Source organism: Atractosteus spatula, chromosome 4, assembly GCF_055471065.1.
Source record: "Atractosteus spatula isolate fAtrSpa1 chromosome 4, fAtrSpa1.hap1, whole genome shotgun sequence".
Classification (NCBI taxonomy): Eukaryota; Metazoa; Chordata; class Actinopteri; order Semionotiformes; family Lepisosteidae; genus Atractosteus; species Atractosteus spatula.
In genome coordinates this window covers 44,246,911-44,266,472 of record NC_142709.1, presented here as the reverse complement: position 1 = coordinate 44,266,472, position 19,562 = coordinate 44,246,911, and the positions used below count along the sequence as shown (strand labels likewise).

Genomic DNA, 19,562 nt, shown 5'->3' with positions numbered 1-19,562 from the left:
TGTGTAAGTATGTCTTGGCCTATATCGTAATCTCATTTTAATCTCTTTTTTTGACTGTACATCTTCTCTATCTTCATTAGGTAACCTGTCTTTGTGTACACATTCCGAAGCCACTTCAAACTGTAGTTAACCACTCCATAACAATTGGACAGTTTCTTCAACTTCTGACAGGTACTGTAGATCTCTTCTGAGATAAAGTTGGCTGCAGAGTTAAGAGAGAGTGAAAAGTTAGAGATGCACTGTTATTGTGTTCCAAATACTCTAAGATAAGGGATAAGTACTGCATTTCCCCAAACCATCAGATAATGCAGTTTCTAAAATTCCCTGACCCTGCCAAACTACTGATACCACTAGCAGAAGGATTTGTATGCTCTTACCACAGCTGAGACAAAGCCCCTGAGAAACTCTGTGTCCTGTACAGCAACTGTGAGGAGAAGTCACTTTAACCAGTAGGTCAATGAGAAAATAGTTTAATTTACAATGACATCCATGTCAGTAGCAGGTTGTTTTCACCAGAACAAGGTTTAACCGAAGTACCTTGTTAAATGTTATAGCAGTGTCCCACTCATGTACACATGGGTTTTCTATTTAAGTCTTTACGATGTATAGCTTCAACAACTACTGCCCTGCTACTGCTACCCTTATATTGGCATTTTATATCTGTGACTATATTTGTTTTTCCCTAACAAATTTAAAGTTAATACTGTGTGTGACAAAATAGAGTCCATGCTAAAAAAGGAAAGACATTTCAGTAAACTGTTTTTAATTTCTTGTAGACAACTAATCTAAGTAAGCATGAATATGTTATAACGAAGTTTCCTATTAATGTGTAGCTCCAAGAACAGACCTATGAAAGCATTTGGATTATATTTGCTTATATCCCAACATGTATTATACCTCTGGCAACTACAGAATGAATAAAATTAGAGATATTTGTTATTCTGTCAACATTCTATGTATATATAACAAGTAAATACACCAGAATCCCAAATACTTTGATACATGCAAAACATTACAGCACTTAACAGTAATTCTGTCTTTTTTAATATGCAAGTCAATTACAGATGGTTAATTGGAACATTTTAAAAGGGAGTGTACGAGCTGCTGACTCTTAAGTATCTAAGTAAGACACTCCAGTCAGACTACCCAGTTCCTCACACAGTCACTGAATAAGAGCATATGAAGGCTCTTCTCATGCCACAGTCCACCACACTCCACAGCTCCACATCTGCAGAAAAAGAGGAAAGGGGAAATACTCATCAGCAACAGCTCTTCTTTAGCTAAAGGGAAATAACACAGTTTCATCTTTACCCCCATGGTGCTGAAGAAATGTGGACTTGATCAAAAGAATACACAGTTCTCTAAAGCTGGAGTTCCCAATTCTACTCCTGGAGGACCTAGTAGTTTTAATTCCATCCACCCATCCATTTTCTAATTGCTTTCTTTATACGATACCGGGTCATAGGGAAGACAGAGCCTATCCCTCAAACAACAGGTGCAAGGCAGGGTACATCCTGGATGGGATGCCAGTTCATCACAGGGCAAAGACACAGATACAAACACACACACTCACCCCTGGGTCAGTTTTCCTACAAGCTTTGGACTGTGGTAAACTGGAGCAACCAGGGGAAACCCACGTGAACACAGGGAGAACATACAAATAGCATATACTGTAGTACCCCAGGTGAACTCAGGGCTGCAGCCCAATGAGGCTACAATGCTACCCACTGTTCCACCATTCCAGCTAAACTTAATTACCTAACTGAAGCCTTAATTGAACTAACAAGTGTATATGCACAGTATGTACCTCATTGTATGTGCTATATATTTGTATAAATTAACAAGCCAATCCAAATCCAGCCATTGTAGTGCACACAGTATAGTAACAACAGCTCTGGATGCTTGCTAACCTCACCTCGGTCATCACTTAATACCGGAGAGACTTACCCATCTTAAACATCTCCAGGCAGTTCTCTTTGCCCTGGATGTGAGGCTGTCCAGGAAGCCAGGCAGTGTAGTCCCAGGCAGAATCATCTGTCCACACAAATTGGCCATTCTAAGGAGAAACAGAAACAAGGATGAGGAGCACAGGGGAAACAACATTCTGGACAGCTGGGAATCTCACTTGAGTGCCTCAGGTAACTAGTTTCCCCCATTATTCAATTAGGACAGTCTGCTGGTACATAATGGCTGTCATGCGTCACATGAAGATGATTCAGTGGTGGATGAAGTGGGTCCTCTCTTACAAGAATGACGAGATTGCTTGCAATGCAAAAAACAGCATGCAATGCATGAATTGTTTTTAAGATGACTAAGAATATTGTCAAAACATTTTAAAACAACTCTGGTCTGGTTTTTTTTAATTGATCCCGATTTTCTAATGCAAATCTGTATTTTTGATTTTCTTGTAGTGATTTACATCTGCAAGTGAGGACACACTAAACAGATTCAAGAAACCTGCTATTTCCATCTGAAACCTGTTATATTCTTTGACTAAATTTTAGTGCTGCTATTAAACTGCTGAGCAGCAGATGGGGTAGTTGCACTGACACATGATAACTGCAGATGTTTATAGCCCTTGTACAGAGTTGAAGTATGTGCCTGTTCATAATAGGGGTGAACACTACTGAAGATTCTGTTTGTAGTGAGCAAAAAATAATTTCTTTTTAAAAAGTACGCTATGGCTTTTAAAAAAAATGTCAACCTGTGCCAATTAAAAATTCTAGATGTAACGGTTTTATACAGTATATCAGTTATAATGCAGACTTGAGTTGAATAGTGATTATTCTATAATCTTTACTGGCCTGTATTGGACTATACTGATCCCCTCTGTTACTGTGTAAATTCATCCATGATAAACTTCAGCACATGAGTTTTATGATTCACCAATGAATATATTGTACTTTGGAGTGGACAGTTTGAAATAAGAAAGTACAGAAATGGTCAGGGCTCTGGACTCCACCACAGAAGGCCATGAGTTCAAATCCTCTGTATGACAGTTTTACTTTTGATACTCTCCCCAGGTCACCACTATAAAACCAATTTTTTTCTTAATTGACATACTTGGTTAGATCCAATTGCTGTAGTTTCAATAAAACAATGGAAACTCATTTTAGTTATCTTGAGACAAGCTAATGTCTGAGGATGCTATAAAGAGGGTCAGAGAGCTTGAGGGTACTGTGAAAAGTGTCTGCCTCCTGTACAGAGCTGAAAGGGATTACTCACATTTAGGTGATTGAAATTGAAGGCTCCCAGCCAGGTGAGTGCTGGGCCTCCATTAGTGTTGATAACCAAAGAGATGAGGTGGGAGTGCAGAGCTGGGGAAGTCACTGATGCCAGATGTCCTCCCGGGAAGAGCTCCCTGCAGGTGGACTGGACAAGCAGACTGACTCTCAGGACAGACATGTAGACTCAAGGAACTAGTGGCAGGCATGCAGGTTCACAGGATAAACATACAGACATTCAAAGATTCACAGATTCTCAAGACAGAAACACAAACTCTCAGTACAGACATGCAGGCTCTTGAGGTAAACATATAGACAATTAAACTTTTAGGGTAGACTCACAGATTCAGAGGACTGACATAATCAGGATAGACACACAACTTCACAGCACTGACAGACTCTCAGGATTGACCCACAGATTCATAAGACAGAAACACAAACTCTCAGGATAGACATGCACACTCTCAATGTAAACATATAGACAATCAAACTTTTAGATTCAGGCTGATGACAGACTGTCTGGACAGAGACAGAACTGATATGCTATTTTCATTTTTCCTATAGGCTTCATACTGTAATTGTATGAATGAAAATGCCCATGTCCTGTAATATAAAACACTTAATATTTAAGTACATACAATACACTTTTTTTATAAAATAAAAAACATATTTTATCAGGGAGCTTCTTACGAGTGCTTTGCTTAAAAACACTGTGCTGATTTGTTTTTGGACTCCTACTCACTCCTAATATTGGATTTAGTTTGCTGTATTGATACCTGTTTCAATATGCAGTAGTGGAGTCTATGTTTTAGTTGTAAATCCTTTAGGGAAAAATAATTTTCCTTTAACAATCTATCTGGATCAATGAGACAGTAGAACAATGCCAAACCAACATATCTGAAACCACCCATTTTATACCTCACTTAAACCTTTATTTTGGGAATGAATAATGATGAGATTTAGCTCGAACACTAACATTATGTAAAATATGAAAATATAAGGGTAGGTATTGACACATGTATCCCTGTCCCTGAGTGTCCCTGTGTGTTAAGAGCTGTTCTGCACTCAGTCAGCAAAGTGTTTATTTAACCTGACTGACTGAACAACTGAGCAGACTATCATTAACAGTGGTAACCTATCCTAGTCATGGGAATCAGGCCAGTTCTACAAGGAGCTTAGGTGGTAAAAGTTAGTTTTCTAAAAAATATAGAATTAATAATTATTTAGTATTATGTACCTATTCAATGAGGAATTTACATCTGTGTTTTCACTTTTTAACTTCTGTACCACAGAGAGAGATCTGACAGCTCCCATCTAGCCAATCAGCTATTTAATTCTAGCTTGAAATGCCCTCCAGCACTCTACAGGCAGTTCAGCACTGAAAGGAAGAATGACTGTAGTTCAGACAGAAACTATGAAATAAGGGGTAACTGTTTCACTAGGAGCCAAATCATCTCCATGTCCTTGGAGGGACTAAGCAGATTTGAAAAGAATCGCTTGAGGAAGGCAGTCACAGTCAGATACTGATACGATCTAGTATCATCCTGATTTAAACTCTTAACAGGTAAGAAAAAAAAATATCTAGGTAAGGAGTGTAAACACTCAGCCCTGGAGGACAAGAATGTTTTTCTTCTCACTTCACATGTTAATTACTTAATTAAATAAGTGCTTTGAGTGGAGTGTCCAGAAAAGCGCTATATAAGTGTAAGCAATTATTATTATTATTAAATGCATTATTCGATTAATTAGACAAGTTGACACATTTCTTTTTTGTTCAAAGGCTGGGGTATAGGTAAGCCTATAAAATCTGCTAGGAAGTGGTCCTAGAGGACTGGAGTTGGGCTCCCCCGATTCAGGGCCTGGAGATTTCTTGTCTGCATAACCTTTGGAGCCCCACATTCAACCATTGGAAGCCTGTCATTCAGTCATTACCCTACAAGCATTACTGCAGGCACTCTAATCTTAGTGATGATTAGTGGAGATAATTGCCATAGGAGCTATGATTAATTATACAATTAGAAACTAAATATGGTGAAATCAACAAAAAGTGTAAAGACAATTTTAAAAAATGGACTTGAGGGAGTTATTAGATTTCATAACTAATAAACTCATCAGTTACATCATTTATGCAAAAAAGGTGGGTTAACTGTTATGTCGCGCACAGCGTCCTTTTGGGGTTTACGATGCTGCTGCGCTTTGGGTTTAGGGGGTTACTGCTTTAATGTACTTGGCGGGTTTTGTGCCATTCTGTGTCAGTTGCGAGTTATGCACAATAAAGAGCAGATGTCTGTGAAACCTGCCCGCCCCAGTCCCTGGTTTTCTGCGGTGTAACATTAACATATGCTGCCTGCTGCGTCGCTAACAGGACTGCACCGTTCACGTTAGCAGATCGCCCGGGTTTCCACCCACCTCCGCGTCACTGAAGGTCCGTGGGCTGGCAAAGAACTGGTAGCACTTGCCATCAATGACCTGTCCCTGGCACCGCTCTGACTCTGTTGGTAGTGGGAGAAAGTGAGAAAGATGAGAAAGAAAGGGAGAGACAGAGAAAGAAGGTTCCATTCATAAAACATTTCCATTTATTGTCTTTTGCTTTACTATTTAGAAAACAAAGGCCTAAAATTTGGGAGATTCATTTAAATCTTTCAGGACAACAGCTACTGTATAGTAAGAGTTACTTGAGGAAGTTCAAATGCTTCTATTTTGTTTTTTAACACTATTTACCTTTTTTGTTTTAACCACAACAATGACAACACATGTAACATGTTGGAAAGTGAGGAGGATGCAGGGTGTTTTGTGTCAGATGCACTCATTCAATGGGCAAAGATTTTACACAAAACATTTCAGGTTGGGCATGAATGAACAAAGCTACATTTTGTGAATCCATTTGGATTTTATTTCTGGCACACCCCTTCCTATGGTTTTATGCTGGGTACAAGGAGAGTCATTCTGTATCTGGGAAGCCTCACCTTTGATTAAGAAGGGTCTCTTTAGTTTGTTCACTGTTGTGACTTGGAAAAGAGAGCCAACATCATCAGAGAAAAAATCTTCTTCATTCTTTAGAGTAGCTAAAGATTTTGTTGGTAGAGTGAAAAAAACAAACTAATTTTCTTTGACAATGATATTATAAATAATTTTAAAAAGAATAACACATAATGATATAGTGAAAGGACAATGGTGAGGAAGTGTCTTGTGAAAAGACAGAGTGCCACAGGGCATCAGCTTGCTTTCCTTAGATTTCCAACCAAACAGGGATGACTGAGATCACATACAAATCTTTTTTTCTCTCTGTCTGAGTCACTATTTGTCTCAGTTGTGCACTTATGGGAATACTGGAAGTGCATTCATCTTTTTTGTTTGCACTGTTTTTTGTGTTTCCCTTCATTCCACCTTTCTCCCTCCCATTTCTCTGACTCACCTGACAGCACATAGGTCCTGTCCATCTTGCTGAGTGGTAACCTGGGGATCCCTGTATTGAGGTCTACCAGGACGGCCCTAGAGGACTGGGTTCCCTGTCTGAACAGGTCTATAGAGGCCTTGTTGAGGTCTGAACATAGAAAAACACTATCAGCACATCTGCTACAAATTAAAGGGAAACCTAGATGTTCAAATTACTTTTTATCTTTCAGACACCAACTGTCTTCCTTAATGATCTAAAGCACTTTTTTGTGTCTGATTTGGGTCTGCAGGTGAGCTGAAAAACAGTTTACAGCACATCTCGGAGCACATAACTGGCTCTGGTTAGTAAATGAGTAAAGTGGGGGCCTTTTTGTTAGAAAATTAATTGTCCATTAACTGCAAGATTAATGGAGCTAGAGCTCAGTGTCACAGAATGAGAGTTATCAGGTCATAATCAAGACACCACTGACTGCACAAAATAGAAATTATAAAGTCATTTTGGATTTTAAACAAGCTATGACCATCATCAAGACAAAAGGACTGAAAAAGTATAGAGGTATTTACCAATTTGGGAAACCTTTTTTTAGTTAATCCTGCAAAGAAGGAGTCATTGAGACACATCTTAAATGTTTCTTATTCTTCAGAATAACAAATCTCTCTTTACATTTTTTTATGGGAAGAAATATAGCTCATACAGCAAAATAAAATTGAACAGGGAAAGTAGAAAATATTACCATCCCCAAATCTCTTTCATCACATTCAAACTATTTACATAAGTTTTCAGCACTACCAATCCTCCTAACAATCCATTTCACTTTCTGTGTTGGCTGTCTGCCTTGGCTCACATTAATATATTCACTTATCTGTAAATATAACTGCGTCTCTATTTATATGACATTGCCCAGGTGTTAGCATCCTATGTATTCGTAACATGAAATATAGCCTAATATTTTGCAAACAGCTTAGATTTATATGTTGTACATACATAATACATTTATCCTGTGGCAGTGAATGGAAATATAGTATTGTCATATTGATGGAATACACAGCAATTTTACATTTAATGAGTAATAGTATAGGAAGAGATATAGTTGGAAAATAATACACTAACTAGTTCAACTGTGGAATAAACTGTGAATTGTTTTGTTTGGAATAAATTGCTGAACTGTATATGACTCTGCCTTTTTGTTTTTCCTAGATTAAGAAATACAATTCAAGAGATAAAGGAGGAAAGATCTGAACATTAATAATAAGCCAGAAAATAAAGTGATAAATCTTCCCAATCCCACATTCCCCCCATCCCAGAAGCACAAATGAGGTTTTCTTCCCCCACCTCACTCACCTGTTGTCCTGTAGTTCCTCTCCATCTCGCTGGCAGGAATTCTGGGAAGGCCTGACATCATGTCCACCAGTATGGCCTGAGAAGGCTGTGTGCCCTGTTTGCGGTAATCTATAGAGCTCCCTGTAGAAGTCAATAAAATCACATAATAAATTGACTAATCCATTTTACACCTTAGACTTGCTTCTAAAAATGTGGTTCAGACTCTAATCCCCATGTTTCTGTATATTGTATATCTTTCTTGTCTTCCTCTCCCTTTCTCTTTCTCACCATTAGGTTTGGGGTGTTCAATGATTTTGGTCTGGCTGGACGTAGGAGGCCCCTGATTCAGGATGTCATTCCTCACTGGAACACTGGGAGCAGCATGGAGGCCTGTGCAAATACAAGAGAATACACAGTTAAACACTGGGATAGGACTGACTTGAGCATCATTTAAATCTTCCTGTTTTAAAACAAAGCAAAGGAGAGAGAGTGTTTTACCTCAGATACGACAGTAAATTGTCATTACATTAGAAAAACATCAGTCCACATTAAGAACACATGGATGGATGGATAATGTTTAATTTTATTAAAGTACAACTGACTCTCAGTCATTCAGAGTGCAGGATTTGGCTTCAAGTTCAGGGAATTCAAGAGCAGGGATTTTCCCCTGACACTCAATTTGCATTTGTATTGCTGTTTCTAAATTCAAAGGCAACATGAGGTACACATGAAGGACACCAAACAGCTTTTTAAAAGATATGTTCTGATGCTTTTATGTCAGTGATATTTTGTCTTTGAACAGTTAGTAAATCTAATTCTTATCCTTTAAGGAAGAAAAGATAATGTGGTTTTGATGAGTGATGGAAAGATGGTTCCTTACAATATACTTTTTCAATGCAACCAGATTTGAGGTAAATTAAAAGGTTATAAATAACTGGTGTTTGAAATCAGTGGTAATATTAGACTGTACATAGATTCTGAATCAAATGCCCACTGGATTGAACTCACTGACAAATACAATGGTATCAAACGGCAGTGGGCCTTCATTTACTGTATTGTTGTTTCATTTGGCTGATATGATTATCAAAGCACTTTACATTTTTACACAATTTATACAGGTGGGTATTTTGCCAGACAAATCCAGGTGAATCACTTAACTGAAAAAGACTGAATTGCTATATCACCTGGGTTTTGAGCCCACAACCCTCCCGATGCAAGTCCAGAATCATAATCACTGCTCCAAAGCACTGCCTGTTTATTGGTCTCATATTGGACTTCTGGACAGTCACTTAGTATCCTGTGAGCCTCACCTTTAATCAGGGCTGGTACCTTCAGTTCAGTGATCTCAAGATGTTCACCTTCATTTTTATGCCCTGGACACAGACAACCAACAATGTCAGTGAACAACAAGGTACATTTTCTTTGTTATATAATGAAGCCACTAACTTTTGTTGATCCAGTAATACAAATGGTATAGAAATGGATTTTCAAATTTTTCCTTTTCTGTAAAACAAATTCCATAACATATCAGAGCACATTCAAAGAATGAAGGGAAGTGGTGTGAGTACTTTCCAGAAAGATATAGAGTTTCAGTTTCCTGTTGTAAGGCCCTGTGAGTCCTGAAGATGTGGAATCCCTCTATACGTTTTCCCACTAAAAACTAAAGATTATGACACACTCTTATGGGTACACCAGAAGAAGATCTTTCTTTGCACTTTTTTTTCCTGGCATTCTTTTTACTTTTCTTTGTTCTTCCTTTTTTCATCCCTTCTGTCTGACTCACCTGACAGCACATAGGTCCTGTCCATCTCGCTAAGTGGTAACCTGGGGATCCCTGTATTGAGGTCCACCAGGATGGCCCGAGAGGGCTGGGTTCCCTGTCTGAACAGGTCTATAGAGGCCTTGTTGAGATCTGAACACAGAGAGACACACATTACCAAATGTGCTGCAAGCAACATCTGCAGATGTTACAGACACATTCCCTACAAAATATCTTAAGCTATGAATTAAGCTTCTGGTGTCTCAATCACTTGTGGTCTTGTAGTTCCTTTCCATTTTCTGGCAGAAGTTCTGGGAAGGCCTTAAACCTTCCCTAAAACCTAAAAAAAAAATGTCCACCACTATTAAACTAAACTATGTCCACCAGTACAGTGGAAAGCATATAGATATTACAGTGTAATCAGGTGGGGAGCTGCGTCAGCATGCGTAGGCTGCAAAGGAACAAGTAATAGGTTTATTCCATGCTGAAAAAAAGAAGAAAGAGAACACAACGTTTCAGCCGTGGAGCCTTCTTCAGGTGTGAGAGAGACAGGGCAGTAGGCAAAGGTAAAGTAGCGGGAGAACAGAGGTTGGGAGGGAGGAGGAGTGAGAGGCGGGAGCAGGGGACAGAAAGAGAGGCCAATCAAGAGGTGTGACAGGGCCCTTGCCTGAGCCAAAAACACCCCCCGGACCATCAACCCGATCAGGAACTCCCGCCGTAACAACCGCATTCCTTTGGTGCTTCCTTACCACCCTAACACACTTCCTATCCCCAGGACCATTAACCACAACTTTTCCATCCTACAGGATGATCCCTCCATTGGGGCCCTCTTTTCTGATCGCCCTATCATCTCATATCGCCGACCACCTAATCTGCGTAACCTCCTTGTTCACAGCTCCCTTGACCTCCCTCAACAACCATCCACACCTGGCACTTTCCCTTGCAACAGAACTCGCTGTATCACCTGCAAGTACACATCCACCACCACACTCATTCAAGGCCCCTCAGGACAATTCCGGATCACCCAGACAGCATCTTGTACCTCCAGCAACCTTATTTACTGTATCTCTTGCAGTAAATGCCCAGCCATCTACATTGGAGAAACAGGAAGGAGACTCGGAGACCGGTTCAGAGAACACGTCAGGGCTGTGAAGATTAAAGATCTCTCCAAGCCCATTGTTTCTCATTTCACCTCTGACGGCCACGACCACTCTAATCTCTCCGTCTGTGTTCTCAAAGACAGTTTTCCGAACTCATACATCAGAAAGACCACCGAAACTAAAATTATTCTGCAGCTAGGATCACACATTCTCCCTTCCCTTAACGACAGACTACTGTTCTTTTAAATTTTCTCCATTCATTGGAAGTTTCATTTCACACCTCTCTGCACCCATTCTGACTTCACACCTCTTGATTGGCCTCTCTTTCTGTCCCCTGCTCCCGCCTCTCACAGTGTAATCATCATGGCTTTTAGAATAAACTGCTGTATATGACTCTGCCCTTTCTGGTTTTCTACACTAAAAATACAGTTCAACAAGAGATTTGCTCACCTATTGTTCTGTAGTTCCTCTCCATTTCACTGGCAGGAATTCTGGGAAGACCTGATATCATGTCCAACAGTATGGCCCGAGAAGGCTGAGTGCCCTGTCTGCGATAATCTATAGAGCTCCCTGTAGAAGGACAGTATATTTTAACATTTTTTATGTTTCATTTTATACCCACTGTTTCTTTTACAGTTAATGGTAACAACTCTTGTGCTGCATTTGAGGAAAGTGAGTGCCTATTCACTTTTGATGTGCTGCTAAATTTGTAGAGCACCAACTGGATGAATGGTGCCTTTCTTACTTACTGCAACCCTGCACTCATCTGGAAAATTTCAGGAGTCACTTTTGGAAATTTCACTCTGTGAAAAGTGTTCCTCTCCATCTGGGGGCTTGTGGTTACACTCAGATAGTGACGTGACCCAGGATCAAACTCATGACATCTGGGCCAATGAGCTCAACTTGTGTGCAGTTAAAGTTAACTGCTTGAGCCCCTTCATGTCAACTGCAGTCAGCAGCACTACTACCTTGTAGCCTCTCATCACATCACAGAAGCTGACCACGGTTAGGCTTTGTCAGAAGGGCCAGTAGGTGGTGTTTTCCTTCTGGACTAGATTTTCAAAATTAATGTCTAGGTATGTTGAATGGACAACACATGGTTGAATGTGTGCTATAGGACATACCAGCCTTCAGATGAGATAATAAACTGTGGTCTTGCCTGCTTGGTCATTAAAAATCCTACTGGCTCAAAATGGCTTTTGCCCATTACTCTGCTGTGTTGCTCTTCAGTGGTAGATGAAGTGGGTCTCTTCCTATACAGTATGTAAAGCAATTAGATTTTTTTTGCATTTAAACGCATTATATAAATGCTAAGAGTTATTAGTATGTATGTACTTTGAAGCAATACTCCATACTCAAAACATAATGCAGGCCAAACGTCAGCTTTGATGTAGAATATGGTGTTCCAGAAATGAATTCAGATGACATGTGGCTGTATATTGTATATTGTATATTGTATATTGTGGCTGTATATTGTATTTCTGTCTGCCTTTACTCTTTTTTCTCTCTCACCATGAGCCTTGGAGTGCTCGATGATTTTCTTCTGGCTGGTCTCAGGAGGCCCCTGTTTCAAGATGTCATTCTGCAGTAGGACACTGGGGGCAGCATGGAGGCCTGTACAAACACACAGTTACACATTGGGATAGAGTTGTCCTGAATAATTTTTTTGCAATTTTTATTCTTCTTTGTTAAACTTAATAAAAGGTTTTACATTATTTTTTCTATGTTTTTTATGTTAATATTGGTTCATAAAAACATTGGAAAAGACAGATAACAGTTACACGTGATTCCCCACAGCATAGGGCCAGTTTTCTCATCACCTATGGCAGGAGTTCCAAATCCTAGTCCCGGATTCCCTCACACCTGCTGGGTTTCATTCTATGTTAGCTCAATTACCTAATCAAAGTATAATTGAACCAACATGTTTCTTGATTGGAATATTTGCAAGCTGCTTCTTCTCAAAAGTTTGAGATTTTATTTTACTAAGTTAACATTTACTAACATTTACAAGATGATCTCTAATAAGTTTGAGAGAATACTCAAACAGTTCAACTCGGTTCAATAATTTTGTCAATTGAGGGTTCAGTTGTGTAACTGAGCTGGCCACAAACAAAAACCAGCAGATGTGTGGGTATCCAGGACCAGGAAATGAAAGCCCCTGGTTTAAAGGTAATGCCCTTTTATTTTATCTTATGGTATAGAGTTGAGTACATGGACCCACTTGTTGCTGTCAACACATATCCCGAAGTACTGTTACTCTATTGTTTTAAATGTCCTGTGAACACAATTAAAGGATTTTTACTTTAAATGATTACTTCAATAACATTGAATCCTACATTTTGGGGGATTGTTTTGATAAGCACCTGTTTTTATAGACATAACCCAAACTAATTTCTTAACTAACGTGAGCTCAATTTTTTGTTTGGTAATTTAAATATGGCTTCCATCTACACATCCCTGCAGTGAATCATCTGTGCATATGATGAAGAGCACAGTTTGCATTCATTAGACCAGGTCAACACACTATATCAAGTGGATCTCTGCTGACCCATGTGAACCCACTTACAACCCCGGTACTACCAGCAGTAGGTGCTTTCACACTAGAAAAATTTGGGCTGCTAATAGGTAGGTTGCTGTAGCCAGTATATTACCCAAAAATCGCCAGTTTCTTACCAGCTAGTCTTACTCTTGATCAAAAATACAAAATCCTAAATAATGAAACAGAAACAGAAAAAAATAATTCAGTCCCTACCTGCCACAGTTAGCACAAGCAGAGATATCTTCAGCATCCTGAAAAGTTAAAAAAATGTTCAATATTCAAGATGGGAATGTACAGTTTTCACCTTCCACTCAGATATTTCAGCACTGAGCTTTTGTGGTTGTCCTCATCAAGGTAATTAAGTGAGAATCCTTCATAATCTTTACCATCATTATCCAGTATCCAGCATTATCACATTAGAGGTAATGACAACAACTTATGGTACATTATTATTATTATTACTACCTGCTGATGCCTGTATCTCCTGGCATTTTGTTTCTCTTCGGTTCTCTATCTTATTCTACTCCTTGTATTTCTCATTTCTCCCTTGGAGATGTTCCTTATTTTCTCCATTCTTCCATTGTAGTTAGGATGTTTTTGAGTTTCTCGGGGGATTCTTGCTCCTAACTGTCTAATGCCTGTCTCATTCAGATGTAGTAGTGTCTGTACAGATAGCCTTTGCAATGGAAAGTTTTCTATTGGCTAAAAAATCTTAAGCCTTCTGCAGGGCACTATGTTTTCAGCCTAGTATTATGTTGAAGGATTAATTGTTGTACAGCAGTTATTTGTGTTTGCAGGATTCGTGGGAATCCTTATATATTAAATATTATATTAATTATACATACAGTTTATATACGGAGTAATGTAGATATTTTTCTGTGAATTTTATTTGTGGCTTTAAGGGTGCATTCGAACATGTTAAATAATATTTGTGAAAAATTGCGAAAATTGTGTTCCCATTATTATGGTGAATGTTAGGTTCCCAAGCATTTTCCTGAATGTTAGATTAAAACATTACACTTGCCCTGAAAATATTGATGCTGTTTTAAGGTAACAAACTTTTGTCCTGCTCATGCTTGTGAATTACTCATTCAGGGGAGAAGAAATTCTCACGTAAACAATAATAATAACAAACTTGTACGTGCTGCTCTTACACACTCCATGGAACTAACACAAAAATTATCACTAATAAGAAGAGTGGCAAGTAAGAACCTATGAACATTAGGTCAGAAATGTGAGAAGGCCAGTCTACTGAGGCCTATTTATCTAGCTTGTTTGGTAGTAAGTTTAATTGATCCAAGGACCTCATCCAGCTGTTTCTTGAAAGAAGTCAGTGTATTGGTTTCAACAATATGGCTGGGTAGTCTGTTTCACACTCCCACCACTCTTTGGATAAAGAAGTGCCACATGTTCTGGGTTTTAAAAGCACTTTCACTTTCATGTAGTGTCTACCTGTGTCTTCTAAAGAAATCCACAGTGTTCACATTGCCAATATATTTGAGGATATTGAATACTTGAATCAGTTCCCCTCATAGTCTTCTAAATTCATAACTAATAATATTCAGTTCCTTCAGCCCTTCAATGCAGGACATATTCTGCTTTATTAATGTATCTTGCAGGTTATCTCTGCACTTATCCCAGAACAACAATATTTTTTCTATATCATGGTGACATAAATTGTAAAAAACATTCTAAATAAAGCCTTACTAGTGCATTAAACAATTTCAGCATAACATCTCTTGATTTCAATTCTACAAGTTATGTATGTGTTTTAACATTTTGTTTGCCTTTAAAATTGCTTCTCAGTATTGTTTAGATGTAAATGATATGTCAACATAGACACTTATTATTATTAGTTTATTTGAGCTCTGTCTTTCCCCTTTTTTATTTACAGTTTGTCTTTTTTACTACTGTCCTGGAGGAGTGACAAAAGTGTGCGTAAGACAGTGGCTTGAAAGCTATGATTTCTTAAATTTCTTAATTTCTTTAAGTATACATACAATATTTAGCATTTGTGAATATTGACTGTGTTTTTGTTTCTTTTGCGTCTGCTTTCTTTTTTTAATCAAGGGTCAGCAAGCCTTTCCAGTGCAAACAATCAACAAAGATTACCTAGATGCCTATCTATTATCACACAGTGGTGACACATCTGATTTTGTTGATGTGCTGGAATAGGGAGATGGAGAGTAACTACAACAGACAAAGGAGGAAAGGACAGTACACTGTAACACCCTTGTCAACTGCATACAACTGCATACAGTTATGTCCTAAATTAGTGCCACTCATTAGTATATACAGTATACAGTATACGGAATAATGTCGATACTCCTAACCCTGTGATCAACCAGACATTCCAATATGAGGGGGGACTCAAAAGAGAGCAGCCAAGTAAGGCTCACTACCCCACATTTGTCTACATTAACTGCCATCTGCCGTGTATTTAGCGAGTTGTGATTTCTATCAAAATCTCTTTGAATTTAATTTGCTGCTTTTACAGTATTTGCAAATTGGTTATTACCCTCAAACATGACTAGTTTATCAGATCATTGATATACCTTAAGAAAAGTAGAGGTCCACATGATATTACGATCACAGATCCCTAACAGGTCTCTAACCTTACTCTTGATTGTTTGAAAATACAATCTTTTCTATACAGACATTCCCTATGCTCTCTAACAAACAAGATAAGAAAGTATTCATTAATCATATCTACCATTTCAGTGTCTTCTTTTGGTATTCCTGTAGGTGTATATTCCTGTAGGTCTTTTCTAGTCTATGTTGGGAAAGTTCAAGTCTCCCATAAATAAACTATTTAGTTTGGAAATAAATTCATAATTTAATTATACAATGTTGAATTATAATCAACATCTGCATTTGGTGGTCTTTATCTCATCACCAATACTATTATTTTTGGAATGTTTCTTAATTAGTCTGATCCACATAGATTCAGAGACTGCTAGATTCCTTTAGTGCCTGTATCGGAATACTTTTTTAATATATACTGTATATAGTGTTATAGCTCCTCCACTTCCATAACAGACATAACATTTAACATGTACTGTAACATCTGATAATTTTCAAGCTTGGTTTTGTGTAACTGTTATACTTCTTATACGAAAAAACAAAAGGAATCTTTGTACATTCAAAGGATAAACAATGAAAGAAGGAAAAAAGGTCAAATATTTTTTCTCTAAATAAGAAAAATAGGGGTACCAGAGGGGTGAAGGAGTCCAAGAATCAATAAACAGATGTCTGTAAAATATGTCCATCATATTCCTTTTGAATTTGAGAAAATATTTAGTGCATCTTATTGAATTCAATGAAAAAAGACATAAGATCAAAAAGGGTGGTTTTATTGCAACAATGATCTTTTATAGTACTCGGTTATTGATACAAAACAATTCTACATCATTTTTATTTTTAGAACTCTTCAGAATAGTTTGGTCGAGGCTCCATTCATGAAAATACATTTGCTTGAGAAAGATCTGTACTGTCATTATCTGAACTTCTCCATGACCAGATGTTTTCTTCAAGACATAATCTTTTACATGGAAAGGCATTCAAAGCACTTAACACTTCTTTACACAAAGGGTTATGGGAGTATGGGACAAGTGACCCAGCCAATAATCTGACGTCCTTGAAGAAATAAAACTTTCTTAGGTAAATAAATTACCAAATGAGCTAGAACAGCTGAATTGCCTCCTTTCATTTGTAACTCTTCTGTATGTACAGAGGTACTTTAAATCACTCTAAATTTTAATCACTTTAAATTTGTAAACCAACAGTGCCAGCAGAGTGACCCCTGTTTCTTTTTTCCTGTTTTCAATCGGTTATCTCTCCCTTGGCTATACAGACTCAGCGGTATGATTCACAGAAAATCTGCTGAAAATCCCCTTCAGCAAAGGATTAGATCCAGATATTCCAACTATTAATCCTCACCATTAGAGACAGACTGGCTGATGAAACATTTCAATTTAGTCTAAAACTTTCCTTAGGCACTAAGAACATTTAAAAGAGATGTGGAATAAAAATGTATTGCACACAGTTAAATATATATACTGTATAGTGGGTATTAAAAATAAAAGCTTATCTTTGTGTTCATGAAGCTCAGGTTATGAGCAGCACTGAAATAAATGGATGAGTAATACAGTGAGGTTATCATTAATTGAAACATTTGTAGACAGTGCTGTATATGTCATTATTTTAAATCAGTAAAAAACAGAATCATTGACTGTTTTAGAGATTTGTTCTCTTTCCATATCTGAGGTATACACAAACCTTTATTTTAAACGGTCTGCTGCAGAATTTACTTTCCCGATTATTTTTTAATGCTTGATTATGATAACGTTGGATTTTTTCCCTTTCTTATTTTTTTAAGATAACGTTGCATGTAAAGGGCCATTACAATTAAATAAAACAACAGCAAAAATAAGAAAAAGAAAATGAAGAAAAAGAAGAACAAATGAATGATAAACAATTTAAGTTACCATACTATTTAAAATTATTAGCAGAATGTAGTGTTAAATAAGAATGTGAATTCTTTTTTGGTGGTCTTATACTGCCATATGTGTAATTTTAAAGTCTTTTGTGAGTTTCAGGGTAAATCTTATTCAAGTGTAAATGTATAACATCAAACAAACTCTTGTTCTATGAAAGCTCAGGTTTTAAACACCTTTTTAAACACAGGAAAAAGATGCAACAATCATGTTTACAAATTGAAAGGTTTGCAACACACCACTGCTTTTTTATTTTTCCTAATTACTGAACTATATTAAATCTTCTGTGGAAAAATAAAGCTGGAAAAAGCCGCAGAGAGTGGCACATGGAACAAAGCACATCCTGTAGTCACACATGTTAATAATTACACAACCCCATGCCACGTTACTGTTAAATTTGACAAACGAGCTAACTAAATTTTCAAGCTGTTGCAGGCTGCCGCAGGTGGAAATTATTTTAATGAAACGCCGAGTGAGAGCGGAGTGCAAAAATCATGAAGAATTTAATAAAACACATTTAAAGAATTTCATTACACAGATTTACACTCTCCGAGTCTCCTCACTGCCCCTGGACTAGAAAAACACTTTTTTTTTCAATCAGCTGGCCAAACTGGTTCTATCAACTCCTCACAGGTCGTGTCTTGTTAAGTGCTAATAGCTAGAAATAATTAGTTGCACATTCACATATTGAAATACATTGGATGGATACTGTCATACATATTCCTCTATTGGCACTTAACACAAAAAAAAAATCTTTAATTTATTATTATAATTCTTTAATATCTTTGATATTATATATAAAGAAAGGCAAGTGCTTTAAGGGCAGATAGCAGTGAATTCTAATTAATGACCTATTAATTTTCAGTGCATACATATATACTGTACATATAAAATATAAAGACAATGCACAAATGATTTATAAGAAATATTTTTTCTGTTTATGGACATAATCATACTGCAGGTGAGTAAAAGTTTAAAGCTCATTTCCCTACAAATTTACACAAACCTTATGATTCAGTGAAGGGTCACCTTCACATTGGTCTGCACATGAACAGTTGTTTTCTCTGACATTTTTCTCTTTATATCTTTGCCTATCATGATAACCTGAAACCTGGTGACTGGTTGTGCTGTTTCTATTTATTTACATTCCAATTCCCAAGCTTGCTTTATACTATCAGCTTTGAGCAGATGCCTTGCAAAATTACACTTAAATCAAAAGACTGATTGATTAAAAATGTGATTATATGGATTGAGAGTGTCACTGTGGTAAACTCACCTGCTCTTTTGCTCCACACTCCAGACTGCAGGTTGGCTGTGATTGCAGAGAAGAGGAACTTTCCCAGTGGCTCAGATAAGAAAAAGTTTGCTAACTTTTGACCTCCAGAATGCTGAATATTGCTATTGATTATCAGATTATCAGTTTTCCCACTTATACATATCACACTAAAACAGGTGTGTGTTATCAACAGTTGGTTCTGTTGTAAACAGCGATCGGAGGTGCAGAACATTTTTATTAGGTAAAACAGGAGTTTATTAATAAGGGTTTATGTCTATTTGATTTTATTTTTTATAGTAAATTAATATTTAGGGGAATTACTTTGAAAAATAATTAGTTGCAGTTAAAAGATACTTCCTTAAGGGATAACTTTTCACACACTGCATATTTTATTATAACCACTTTTTAAAAATATTTCTCTGAAACATGTCCAATATAATCTCTTAGACAA

General features: G+C 37.5%; 1 protein-coding gene across 2 annotated transcripts; it reads right to left on the bottom strand.

Annotated features, from left to right (window-relative positions):
* Positions 1–1,021: 1,021 nt before the first annotated feature.
* On the bottom strand, positions 1,022–19,164 carry LOC148836363 (uncharacterized). Of its 2 annotated transcripts, XM_088914399.1 has the most exons (13): positions 19,112–19,164; positions 13,553–13,590; positions 12,313–12,414; positions 11,251–11,370; positions 9,725–9,853; positions 9,252–9,314; positions 8,230–8,331; positions 7,963–8,082; positions 6,640–6,768; positions 5,634–5,716; positions 3,226–3,372; positions 1,948–2,056; positions 1,022–1,228 (listed from the first exon to the last, which is right to left on the bottom strand). In XM_088914399.1, the coding sequence occupies exons 2-13, from the start codon at positions 13,587–13,589 to the stop codon at positions 1,155–1,157; spliced, it is 1,215 nt and encodes a 404-aa protein (XP_088770525.1). In that variant the 5' UTR covers position 13,590; positions 19,112–19,164; the 3' UTR covers positions 1,022–1,154. The 2 variants fall into 2 exon arrangements, with proteins under 2 accessions (XP_088770525.1, XP_088770526.1); XM_088914400.1 differs by lacking the exon at positions 9,725–9,853.
* Between the last annotated feature and the right edge of the window lie 398 nt (positions 19,165–19,562).